This window comes from Carlito syrichta, unplaced genomic scaffold, assembly GCF_000164805.1.
Source record: "Carlito syrichta isolate Samal-C Ts95f unplaced genomic scaffold, Tarsius_syrichta-2.0.1 Scaffold311474, whole genome shotgun sequence".
NCBI lineage: Eukaryota > Metazoa > Chordata > Mammalia > Primates > Tarsiidae > Carlito > Carlito syrichta.
In genome coordinates, this window is record NW_007255570.1 from 33,956 (window position 1) to 46,043 (window position 12,088).

Here is a 12,088-nt window from a genome sequence, read left to right on the forward strand (position 1 = left end):
CGCGCTGACCTCCGCAAGGGGCAGGCGAGTGGCCCGTTAATCCCAATCGATCTTCTTGTGGGTGTAGGGGAGGGCCGCGCTGTCTGGCTGGTGAGGGGTTTGGGGATGGAGCCACGCGAATGGAGGTGGGGGAGCTGGCTCCTGAACCTTGCACTGGCCAAACTCGTGTCCCTGGGCTCTCCCTCCCGGTCGCGTCCTCATTTACTGCGAGAGTAAATGAGTGAAAGGACGACGACACCCCCCCCCCACAGGTTTTCTTCCCAGGGGATAGCAGCTGCGGGTAAAGGCTGATCTCCCGTTGCCCCTCTCCCCTCCCGGGGCCTCTCTCTAACCCCGTGGCCGCCCCTTGGCCCCCTCCTCCCGGTAAGCTCCAGACCCTCCAACTTGCCTTCCTTCCTGAGCTCATGCCAGGATGTGTGTGTGTGATGGGGTGGGAGAGGGGTGCAATCGTGTCAGGTGGGAATCATCTTGGCCCCCGCCTCATTTTTTCCCTTTAGTGAGAGCAGAATCCTCCCCACCTCCCAGTCTACAGGGCTGGCTGGGAAGCAGCCTTTCTAGCTCCCTCCACATCCTGGAAGGAGCCTAGAAAAAGCTGTACATTGAGTTTTGAGTCCTGGTCCCCCACTCACCAGTGACCTCACCTGTGACCTTAGGTGAGTGACTCAACCTCTCTGAGCCTTGGTGGAAACAATCTCATACTAGCTTATGTGTGGTTGTGAGAAAAAGAAAGGGGATCTGCCAGTAGTGGCTGGCCCCATATGGGATCCGGGGAAATGGAGAATTTGATGCTACTACAGGGATGTTTAGAGGCTAGGGTGAAGGTCTGGGGGCTGGGAGGATCTCAATTTGGGAGCTGCTTTCAGGGCACCGCCTGGGCAGGCCAAAGCATGGCTAGAGGAACACCAGATACTGTGAGCTGGTATCAGACCCTTGATCGCTGCTGGGCAAAGGCAGACAAGAACAAAACACCCAGGCTGCCAGCTGAGAATTAGGATCTGGGTGGGAGCAGGGGCTGCCCATGGAGTAGATTTGTGCCCAAGACTGGGGTGGGGACTGCTGAGAACAGACAGAGCAGGGTGTAGCTAGGGGGAGGGCAGAAGTTAAAACTTCTTTAAGGGGAAGGGAAGCTGTTCTTTCCACCGCAGTCTCCCATCTAGTTTGAAGCTGCACCTGCTCTTAACCGCCAAGAACCTTGCCTGTGGGTGTGGGGTGGGACACAGGGTATGGGGTAAGAAGCAGGGGGACCCCTCCCTACTACCTACTTAAAAACTAAGAGCGGAGGCTTTTCTGCCCTCTTGCTTTCATCCCTCTTGAAAATGTCAATATCATTGTTTACCACTCTATGCCAGTGGCTAGAACAGTGCCTGACAGACATGCAGAGGTCCTTGGTAAATATTTGTTGCAAGGATAAATCCCTCTGCTCCATCTTGGGGGGTGGCCTGCACCTCCCCTCCCTGCCCAGGTGTGGGCTGGGGGCTGAGGAAGACCTTCTTAGGGTCTAGGGCTTACCCAGAGAGGGGTTGACAGGAGCTATTAGGAACTACTGGGACCCCATTGAGGGTCTCAGGGTGTCCAGTTGTGTCTGTTTGTCTCTGGGTGGGTCCTGGCACAATGGGTGGCTGCACCTGTGAGACCTGCATCTCAGCTCCCCTGCTGAGACGCTGTGTTCTCTTATCTCCCTAGCTACAGGGGTAGCTTTTTATCTCCTGGGTGTGCTTCTGCTTCTTTGCATGCTAGGCTTCTCAGAATGGGGCCCCAGCAGGCCTGAGGGATTCTCTCTTGATATGCCCTGTGCCACCTTTTTCATTCTGGACCCACACCCAAGGAGCCCGTGGACAAGACCAGCTTCCTGAGCCTGGAATAGTAGTACCTCCGAGGGACTGTCCAGGCCCCCTCTGCTCCAACCCTCCTGCTGGCGAGTCTGGGCATCTGGTGAGTGCCCTGACAGGAAGGGTGGGAAGCCTGTCTCACACTCCAAACAACAAGACCTAGTCCCAGAGCTAAGCCCACGTGTGGGGGATGTGCTGGTGCCTGTCTGCCTGGCTTCTCATGCCAGCCAGCGGGAAGGCTGTTTGATCTGCTGCTGATGCCAAGGGGCCTCCCCTACACAACCGGGGAACAGGAGAAGGGCCCAGAGGGGGAAGGCTAGGAGCTCTGGGACTGTGCCCCCCCCCACCCCTCCAGTCTTCCTTTCAAGGTCACTCTCAGAAAGAGGAAGAGGACAGGGCCTGGCACTACTCAGAGAGGAACTAAGGGGATACTGGGTGACCCTGGGGCCAGCATTGGGGGAAGGGGCTGGGGGTCTGGCTAGGCTAGGCTATAGGAAGACCTGTGTCCCCACATCCATTGTGAAACATTTTCTTAGAAAACCAGCCGGGAACTGGGAAGCTCCTGGGCAGAGGCTGAAAAGAAAAGTCAAGGTGCCACCAGCAGGGAGGTTGGAGTCTGGGGTACCTTCAGGAGGGGACAGGCTCTCCAGAGCCCACCCCAGCCATGAATCTGGTGGGGGGAAGGCCACAGAGTGAGGCTGGGCTGCAGAGAGGGATGCGGGGAGCCACTCTGGCTTGGCCACACTCATCATCCTGCTGTCGCCGCTCCTGTGGATCTGTTTGTTTCGTGTCCTCCCCGCCCCACACCTCCTTGCTCTGTCTCCTCCACTTTTCTTCCCTGCTTCCTTTGTCATCACTGTCCCTGACCCCTCTCGTCCTCTTCCCTGCCTTCTTTGACTATCTCTCCCTCCCTCATACTTTCTCCTCCTTCCCTCTTGCTCTCCACCCTCCCGTTTCCCAGCTTATAAACTGCTGCGGCTGCTGGATAAAAATAGCGGTGGCAGCGGCCAGGCTGGAAGCCAGGTAGAGCCTGAGCAGGCAAGGGGGCCCAGCAGGATCAGCCTGCTGGGCCAAGGGGCCAGGTGGGGATCAAGTAGAGTGGTCCTGAGGGGCAGGGCCCGTAGGGGGTCTTGTGAACTCTTTGGGTGGCCTGCTCTGTCTGCCCTGCCTCCTCCTCCCCCCAAGAGTCTAAGGAGGCCTGTGGGAAGCAGGGCCCAGGCAGCGCCTCACACTGCTTCTGCTCCTGCCCCCAGCAGGCACCAGGGGGAGGGAGCTGTCAGCCAGGCAAAACCAAGAACACCATCACCATGACAACCAGTCACCAGCCTCAGGACAGGTAAGGGGTGGGGGACTGGGCTGTGGATCCAGAGGATGGGTTTCCAGGGGGCTGGGTGTGGTGTTCTTTGGAATTTGGGGCTGCCACTGCTGGCTGGCCTTCCAGCCAGGTAGCTCTGAGTAAGATCTGCATCGGGGGCGGGACCGTGCATGCTTTGGCCGATGCTGCCTGATGCTGCCTGAGGTGTCGGCGGGAGGGCCGGGGAGGGTGGGCAACGGTCCTTCCCAGACTGTCAGTGTTTCCACTGTTGCTCTCCAGCCAGCCAGCAGCTTCCGGCCCCTCCCACCATCACTGTGGGGAGACACTTGGCAGCGCCCTTCATTCCAGAGCACATCTGGCAGAACTATGGGGCCTTGACCTTACATGACCTGGCCCACCCGGGTCCCTGACCTGACCTTCCTCTCACTTCTTGGCCCTGGTGCCTGTGAACTCCCTCCAGTTAGACTTGCAGTGGTGATCGTTAGGAAGAGGCTATAGCTTGATTCGTTTCCTCAAGGGGCCTGGGACCCATGAAAGTTGAGGAGATGATGCCTGGGGGCCACGTGCCTTCCAGGTGTCAGGCTCTGTCCTGCCCTCCAACTCCGTCTCCCCTGCCCACTCCATCTCCCTCCTGTGCCAGAGGCCACTAAACTAGGCCACTTCTGCCTGTGGGTCCTTAAACACTTAGCCTGATCCCTCTGGGCCCAGTTCCCTACCTGTAAAGCAAAGGTAAGGGTGTCCACCTCAAGTGGTTTCTTGGTAGAGGAAGGAATTGCTGGAGATGGAGGGAGTCCAGGCCTCAAGTGGCTCTCTGTCCCTCTCCATTCCCAGGCCTTGTCTGCCCCTTCCTAGCCTCCCTCTCCCGTGGCAGTTCCCTGCTACCTACTCCCACCTCCACCCACCCTGTTGTACTCGCTCCTTCCCCAGCGCTACATCTGACCCTCTACCCTGTGTGACCTTAGCTGCGAGTCTCTCCCTCCATTCTGGGCCTCTGAACTAAGCCTGGAGCTTCTCTACTTCAAGGGGAGCGTGTATGTGAGAGAGCTGGGGGGCTGCAGTTGTAATAACTGTGTGAGACCTGCTAGTGGGCCAGCTCCTGTGCTCTGGCCAGGCCTGTGTCCTCACAGCTTTGGGCTATGTCCCTGCTGTCTCTGAAGAACACTGGCGTTGACTTTGGAGGTATTTGCAGACAAATCTAGCGATCCAACAGGAGGGGTCAGACTGCAAAACTTGCAGACAAGGCCTACCTGGGGGCAGCTGGCCTGTCCCAGACAGGCCTTGAGGTGTAGCACAAGGGGCATAGCCCTGGCCAAAGCTGGGCGGTCCCTGTTTACACTCTGGGGCCCAGATGATGTCTAGTGGCCTTATTACCTCCTGGTGGTGTGACTTACAAAGCCGGTTCTGTCTGGGCCAGGAAAAAAACAGCTCTTGCTCCCTCACTTCCCAGTGGCCCAGTGGTACCCTGCCCGCCCGCCCATCTAGGTCCAGAATAGTCTGGGAGTTTCTTGACCTCAGAATCCTCTTTGGGGAGCCACACAGTCCCTGCCCAGACAGCATAATCACTCCCAGCCTGCCTGGTGGGGGTGGAAGACGCTTGCTGTTTGCTTTCTCAGTCACCCGCCCGCCCCCAGCCCTTCAGGACTTCCAAAACCATCTCCGGATGTGTGGGTCATGCTGGTTCCCAGCCTGCAGGGTCCCCCGAGCCTTTCAGGGCTGAGAACCAAGGTCCTGTCAGCCATGCCATTCAGTCCTGCGACCCTGGCCCTTTTCCCTGAATTCCAGTGGATCCTTCTGGGGTCCCTTTGACCCTTTCTGTATCCCAGGATGACCCCCCCCAATACACACCCATAAGAGAACATGCACCCGGACACAAACACCGAGGCCCTGTGCCCTGGCACAGCTGGAGAGTGACAGGCAGGGAGGGAGGGGTCTCCCCAGGGCTGATCTGGGGAGAGGGGTGGGATGGTGGGTCACTTGGCCCCTCTTCCATTGCAGATACAAAGCTGTCTGGCTGATCTTCTTCATGCTGGGTCTGGGGACGCTGCTCCCTTGGAATTTTTTTATGACAGCCACTCAGGTGAGGCTGGAGGGACTGGGCTCTATGGGGCATGTCCCTTGGGCCTGCAGGGGCTGGGTCTGTGCCTCTAGGCACAGGAAGAGAGGGATTTCAACACTCCTCTCTGCAACTCCCATAGTATTTCACTGCCCGCCTGGACATGTCCCAGAATGTGTCCTTGGTCACAGATGAACTGAGCAAGGACATCCAGCCCTCAGCTGCCCCCGCAGCACCCTTGCCAGAGCGGAACTCTCTCAGTGCCATCTTCAACAATGTCATGACCTTGTGTGCCATGCTGCCCCTGCTGCTTTTCACCTGCCTCAACTCGTTCCTGCATCAGAGGTGAGCCCCGCCCCCTCTCCAGCCGCCCCAGCCTGGCCTTCACTGCCTCCTGCACCCCTGGGCTGAGCCCTGGCCTTGCCCACCCCTCTCGGTCGCCCTTCACCTCTCCATGCAGGATACCCCAGTCTGTGCGGATCCTGGGCAGCCTGGTGGCCATCCTGCTGGTGTTCCTGATCACTGCCATCCTGGTGAAGGTACAGATGGACGCGCTACCCTTCTTCATCATCACCATGATCAAGATCATGCTCATTAACTGTAAGCCGGGGCCAGGCCGGAGCCTGGGGCTGAGACCCTCCCACATACCCCACCCTTCCATCAGGCCCACGGTCAGCCAGAGAGGGAGTGGATGCTGTGGGCAGCTGGGATTCAGAGGCCTGAGCGGGCCTGGGCCAGGGTTGGAGGGGACAGAGAGAAAGGCAGCTCAGCATCCAGACTCACTGGCAGTAAAGCAGGAATGACGGACCCCCAACCACCAGCGCCAGCTCCCCTGCTGATGCCCACCCTGTCCCCCTAGCGTTTGGTGCCATCCTGCAAGGCAGCCTGTTCGGTCTGGCCGGCCTCCTGCCCGCCAGCTACACGGCCCCCATCATGAGTGGCCAGGGCCTAGCAGGCTTCTTCGCCTCGGTGGCCATGATCTGCGCCATCGCCAGTAAGTCCTGGTCCACCTGCCCAGTGCCCTAGTGGTGGCGGGGGGAGAGGATGGGGCCTGTCTCTGATCACTGACACCACCCCAGGTGGCTCGGAGCTTTCAGAAAGTGCCTTCGGCTACTTTATCACAGCCTGTGTCGTTATCATTTTGACCATCATCTGTTACCTGGGCCTGCCCCGGCTGGTGAGCAAATGGAGGGAGCTGGGGTTTGGGGTATGGAGCTCTGGGGTTGCAGACTAAGGGTGTTCTGAGGCCAAAACATGGGGAGCCCAGAATTCTGGAGATTTTACCTTTGAATCCACTTTCCCGTCTCCTTTCCTTGACAGGAATTCTACCGCTATTATCAGCAACTCAAGCTTGAAGGGCCTGGGGAACAGGAGACCAAGTTGGATCTCATTAGCAAAGGTCTGAAGAGTCTGAGGAGGCCAGAGTGGAGGAGACAGCATGCCAGGCGGGGGGCAGTGCGAGCAGAGGGCAAGAATGAGTGCCCTGTGTTAACTGGCAGCCCTGAACCACCAGGGGCAATAGGAAATGAGGGCTGGGAAAGACAGAACAGGGACAGATCCTGGATGACCTTGAACACCTGAGGGATTTGGACTGAAGGCAGTGGGAGACAATTTCAAATTCTTGGGCGGGGAGGCTCCTGGGAGAAGTCAGGGCAGGATTTGAGCTGTGGCGATTTCAAGGGGAGATCTGGACTGAAGCTAGGTTACAGCTGTGAACTGGCTAAGAGGATGTTTGTGTCCAGCTAGCCCCAGCCCTTTTGGGGAATGTTGGTGTCATCTTCTGTCCTCCCCACAACTTGAAGGTTTTTTCACAACTGTCACTCCCCAGGAGAGGAGCTAAGACCAGGCAAAGAGGAGTCTGCAGTTTCAGCCGCCAATCCTCAGCCTGCCCAGAAAAGCCACTCTATCAGAGACATCCTCAAGAGTGTACGTGCGGCAGGATGTCCTATCTTCCACCCCTCGCGCTCTTTCTCTCCTTTTGCTCCCTCCCGCCTGCCACTTGCCTCCTCCCTTCCAGACCTGAGGCTGGCCACTCTCCTGGATTCTTGTGTGTGTGTGCACGTCGGGGTAGGGATCTTGGCTCTTGAACGCGCAGCCACCACAACGACACAGGGACGTGGGTGAACCTCCTTCCCCTTCTCTCCAGATCTCAGTCCTGGCTTTCTCTGTCTGCTTCATCTTCACTATCACCATTGGGATGTTTCCGGCCGTGACTGTTGAAGTCAAGTCCAGCATTGCGGGCACCAGTGCCTGGGGTGAGGAGGCCATGGGTTCTAGGCTGGGGCCAGACAGGATCCCGAGCTGGGCTGGGAATGGGGAAGTGAGGGGGCCTAGGTTACCTTCTCCCCCTCTAGACTTCCCTGGGTTCCTTTGCCCTTCCCCAGGCTGAAAGCATCTTCTCCATTTTGTTGGGCAAGCTGAGACCCAGTGAGGGTCAAGGTTGCTATATCTGTCTCTTAGGGTCTATGGTTATTCCCCTGATCTTCTCTTCCAGCAAACTACTTCATTCCTGTGTCGTGTTTCCTGACTTTCAATATCTTTGACTGGCTGGGCCGGAGCCTCACAGCTGTATTCATGTGGGTAAGTGGAGGAAGGGGCCACCAGGCCCCTACGGGAGGGAAGAGTCCAGCCTGAGACCCAGAAAGGGAACCCAAGAAAGGATGGTGGTGAGGGAGACATACCTTTTGTGCAGTTAGGTGTACAAGTCTTAAGTGTGCAACTTAATGAGTCCACGTGTATATGCACACACCACACAGATCAAGATGTAGGCAATTTCCATCACTCTAGAAGGCTCCGCTGTGCCCCCCTCAACCAGTATCCCCCAGAGATAGCCAGGCTCTGAGGTTTCAACTCAGGTCCTGCGGGGCCCCTGGATTCCTGGGGGCTGACCACCCTGGCTGAGACACTGCCTGGTCTCACAGCCTGGGAAGGACAGCCGCTGGCTCCCAAGCCTGGTGCTAGCCCGTCTGGCATTCGTGCCCCTGCTGCTGCTTTGCAACGTCCTGCCCCGCCGCCACCTGCCTGTGGTCTTTAAACATGACGCCTGGTTCATCCTCTTCATGGCCGCCTTTGCCTTCTCCAACGGCTACCTCGCCAGCCTCTGCATGTGCTTTGGACCCAAGTGAGTGGGACCGGGTGGGGAACTTGATGGCCTCAGGCAGGGCCTAGATCCGGCGGGGGACCCTCAGGAGAGGGCGAGAGGGCAAGAGGAGAGTCCCTGCTCCTGGAGCTGAGAGGGGAGATGGCTGGGGACAGGCCCCAAGGCTGAGGGAGTAGTGGTGGGTAGTGGAGGGGTAGGGTGCCCAGGCTTAGGTAGAGATGCGGGAGGGAGACTGTCAGGATGAGTGAAAGACAGCCCCAGTACATGTTTCCCGAGAAGGAAACGCCAGGCTAGGATTAGGAAGTTACAGTGGGTTGGCCAGCAGAATGAGGTACTCAGGCGAGTCTCCTCACTCCAGCCCTCCTTCCACCTGGGTGCTCTGGGCAGGGGCAGGGCTGTCCTAAGGTAGCCTTGCCTTTGCTCCCTAGGAAAGTAAAGCCAGCCGAGGCGGAAACAGCAGGAACCATCATGGCCTTCTTCCTGTGTCTGGGCCTGGCACTGGGGGCTCTCTTCTCCTTCGTGTTCCGGGCAATTGTGTGACCATGGATGGACAGAAGAACTGCACTGCCTGCCTGCCTGGGGTGGGCAGGGGTGGTCTGGAGGTCTATTCTTCTAGCCAACTTCTGCTTTCTCACAGTCTGTGCCGGACCAGGAAGTCCAGGCCCTGGGGAAGAAGCGGCTGTGGATGGACAGCAGGGACGTTGTGGGCTTGAGGGTCAGGGTTGTGGGAGGGGGCTCGGTCTCTGTATCTGCTGGAGTTTCTCCACACTCCGCTCTGGGTGACCCCTGCCTGAGCAGGACAGCAGAGGCCCTTGGACTCTGAGAGCATGGGTGTGTCTGTTGGTCAGTCTGTATGTTTGCCTGTTTGTACCAGGGGTGGCCGGGGCCAGGATTGACCGTTGTATGGTCTGATCTGATTTGCCTCCTGCCCTGTTCTCTCCACTTCCCCTCCCCCAGCTCCCTGAGCCTAGTCCCTACTCTCATGCACCCCATACAGTTGCTGTTTTATTGTGTTTTTTACATTTGACAGAAACCAGGTGCCTTGAGGCTCTCCGATTAAATAAATCTGTTTTGTTTTTGTTTTTCCATGGCTCCCTGTGTCCTCCAGCCATGGCTTCATGCCCTGGGGAGGATAGACGGCTGGCAGCCTGAGTCTGGTGGGATGAGCATGACCCAGCTGGGCCTTGGCCAGGCCTGGGGCTAGGCCCGGATCCAAGGTGAGGGGGTAGGTAGCCCTCCTGGCCTCAGGGGGACCGCAATGCGCCCTGCTGGGACCACAGAGAAGGGGCAGGCCTGGAGCCAGGACACCAGGACAGTTGGCCCAGACTGAGAACGGCCAAGTTTTCTTTGCTCTTTATTCGTCCTTTCACAGGACAGGGGATGGGGACAGCTCCCAGTCTTTATTTTGTCTTCACTGCCACCCCCCTCCCCCACTCTGTCCTCAGCCCCAGAAATGAACTCTGCAAAACTGACCGGCTCCTGGCTGTACTCCCACACCACCGGGCAGGAAGAGCTTGAGGCCTGAGGGTTCTTCTCCCCTACCTGGCATCCTGCCCTGACACCAAAGTTCAGCCTGCCAGACTTCCTGGGGAACAAGGGGCCTATGTGTCCCCACATTAAAGCCAGACCCTCCCTTTCTCAGCCCACGCTCTGGCCTGGGGAGGGGCAGGCTGATAGGGGATTATGAGAGTGCCTCAGTGGAGGAGGCCTACTGCTGGGACCCCTTTCTGGAATGACTTCCTGATTGGAAGTGGGGGCAGAGCTCTGGCCTGGGTACAGTGCTGCCCTGCTCCACACTGCCCGTGTTTTAGTCTGGTGTTCCGCTAAGCCCGGGCTGCTCACTGATCCCTGACTACGTTGTGGCACCTTTGTCAGGGCTTCCTTTCTCACAGGAGTGTGATTTAATTGAAAGCTTCAGGCCTCATTAAAGGCTGTTAGCACAGTTTTAAGACTCCGTGTTGAGCTCTGAAGCCCTAATGGGGTTGCTGAGTGTACCATTGTATTGGGAACTGAAGTCCACGTACTAATTTGTCCAGCCAGAGTGTATATCTGAGGTGGTCAAAAACAAGACTCAGCCGGGCTCGGTGGCTCAGCCTGTAATCCCACGCCTTTGGGAGGCTGAGGTGAATGGATTGCCTGAGCCCGCGGGTTCGAGACCCGCCTGGGCAACTTGGCGAGACCTCATCTCTACAATAAATCAAAAAATTAGCCAGGCGTGGTAGCGCGCGCCTGTAGTTCCGACTACTCGGAAGACTGAGGCAGAAGGACCGCCGGGGCCTAGCAGGCGAGGCAGTGGTGGCTGGGAGCGGCCACTGCACTTCGGTCTGGGCGACAGAGTGAGACTCCAACTCAAAAAAAAAAGACTCTTTCCCTATCAGGTTCAGAAGTTGAGGCATTCCCTGAGAATTCCTCCGGTCTGCAGTGCTATTTGGCAGTGAGTCCTGCTGAATATTACAACCTGAGCTTTTTCTTGCCCTGCGTCCTCCCTGATTTCCCCATTGTGCCCCAACACGGAGAGCCCTGCTGGGTCCCTTCCTCAGCACCAGTGGCCCCTCAGAGACCCTGAATTTCTTCTTGATGTCTCTTTACCATTTCCTACCTGGCCTTGAGATTTTTTTCCAGGTCTCTTCCAGTCAGTCCCACATGTGGCCATGAGTATAACTTGAAAAATTTAGGGGTGTGCTGGTCCCTTTCCCTGGAGTACACGTCTGTTTATCCAAATGTTTCCTCACCCTCTACCAGCAATAGCCAGTCTGCAATTGCATCTCAGAGCTCTGGGAATTTTGTGACTTTTCTGTCACTTTTTTTTTTGAGTTGGAGTCTCACTCTGTCGCCCAGACAGGAGTGCAGTGGCCACTCCCGGCCACCGCAGCCTCGACCTGCTGGGCTCCGGCGATCCTTCTGCCTCAGGCTTCCAAGTAACCGAAATTACAGGCACGCACTACCACACCCAGCTAATTTTTTGATTTATTGTAGAGATGAGGTCTCGCCTGCCTAGGCGGGTCTCAAACCCACGGGCTCTGCAATCCATTCACCTCAGCCTCCCAAAGCGCAGGAGTACAGGCTAAGCCACCGAGTCCGGCTTATTTTTATTATTATTAATAATAATTTTTATAGTCCCGAGGTCTTGCTGTGCTGCTCAGGCTGGTCTCAAACTCCTGGGCTCAAGCACTCCTCTCTCATTGGCCCCCAAACTCTGGGATTACAGGTGTAAGTCATTGCACCTGGCAAGAATTACTTATATTAAATTTTCTCTGTCCAAATAGGTGGTATGGTTTCTGTCTCCTGAATAGATCCTTACTGATACAAGGGATTAAGACTTCAGAAGTCAAAGGAGGAAATGATTTATTCTGACAATGAGGATAGAGTACAATGACTTGAACCAGACTTTGAAAGTTAACTTGGATTTTGATAGATAGAGAATGTGAGTAAAATATGAATTTCAGGAGACACTGAGTATGGTGACCAGGCTGCAGTGCAGGATTTATCAAGGAGTGCACTCAAGGGACACAGAGGCCTAACCAGTGTGGATTTTAGTGGCATAGCAATGAACTCAGGTTTTTTCTCTGGGCAATGAAGAACTATCAAATGTGTCAAATGTGTCTGAGGAGGAGCAGAATAGGATTGAATGTGTCAGAGGAGTATCAAGAAACTGCCTGAGGTCATGGCCATAGGATTGGAATAAGACTCACAAAGATGATTCTGCATTTCTGCTGTAGCTCATGCTATGGAGCAAGTAAAGACCAAGTCTGAACTAAAACTCAGACCTTGACCTTAGCCTGCTCTACCTT

At 56.5% G+C, this 12,088-nt stretch overlaps 1 protein-coding gene across 3 annotated transcripts in view; it reads left to right on the top strand.

The window, feature by feature from the left end:
* Window positions 1-9,119, top strand: part of SLC29A1 (solute carrier family 29 member 1 (Augustine blood group)) — a 13,418-nt gene extending 4,299 nt beyond the window's left edge. Inside the window, exons 2-14 of one of the 3 annotated variants that reach the window (XM_008068684.2) lie at window positions 1,826-1,932; window positions 3,083-3,165; window positions 5,140-5,221; window positions 5,340-5,542; window positions 5,658-5,797; window positions 6,057-6,191; window positions 6,277-6,374; window positions 6,518-6,596; window positions 7,026-7,123; window positions 7,344-7,452; window positions 7,692-7,777; window positions 8,119-8,318; window positions 8,726-9,119. In XM_008068684.2, coding sequence (XP_008066875.1) covers window positions 3,137-3,165; window positions 5,140-5,221; window positions 5,340-5,542; window positions 5,658-5,797; window positions 6,057-6,191; window positions 6,277-6,374; window positions 6,518-6,596; window positions 7,026-7,123; window positions 7,344-7,452; window positions 7,692-7,777; window positions 8,119-8,318; window positions 8,726-8,837 — 1,371 coding nt within the window. In that variant the 5' untranslated portion in view covers window positions 1,826-1,932; window positions 3,083-3,136 and the 3' untranslated portion in view covers window positions 8,838-9,119. The remainder of the gene's footprint in view (window positions 1-1,825; window positions 1,933-3,082; window positions 3,166-5,139; window positions 5,222-5,339; window positions 5,543-5,657; window positions 5,798-6,056; window positions 6,192-6,276; window positions 6,375-6,517; window positions 6,597-7,025; window positions 7,124-7,343; window positions 7,453-7,691; window positions 7,778-8,118; window positions 8,319-8,725) is intronic. The other 2 variants (XM_008068683.2, XM_008068682.2) reach the window with 2 other exon arrangements.
* The last annotated feature ends 2,969 nt before the right edge of the window (window positions 9,120-12,088 follow it).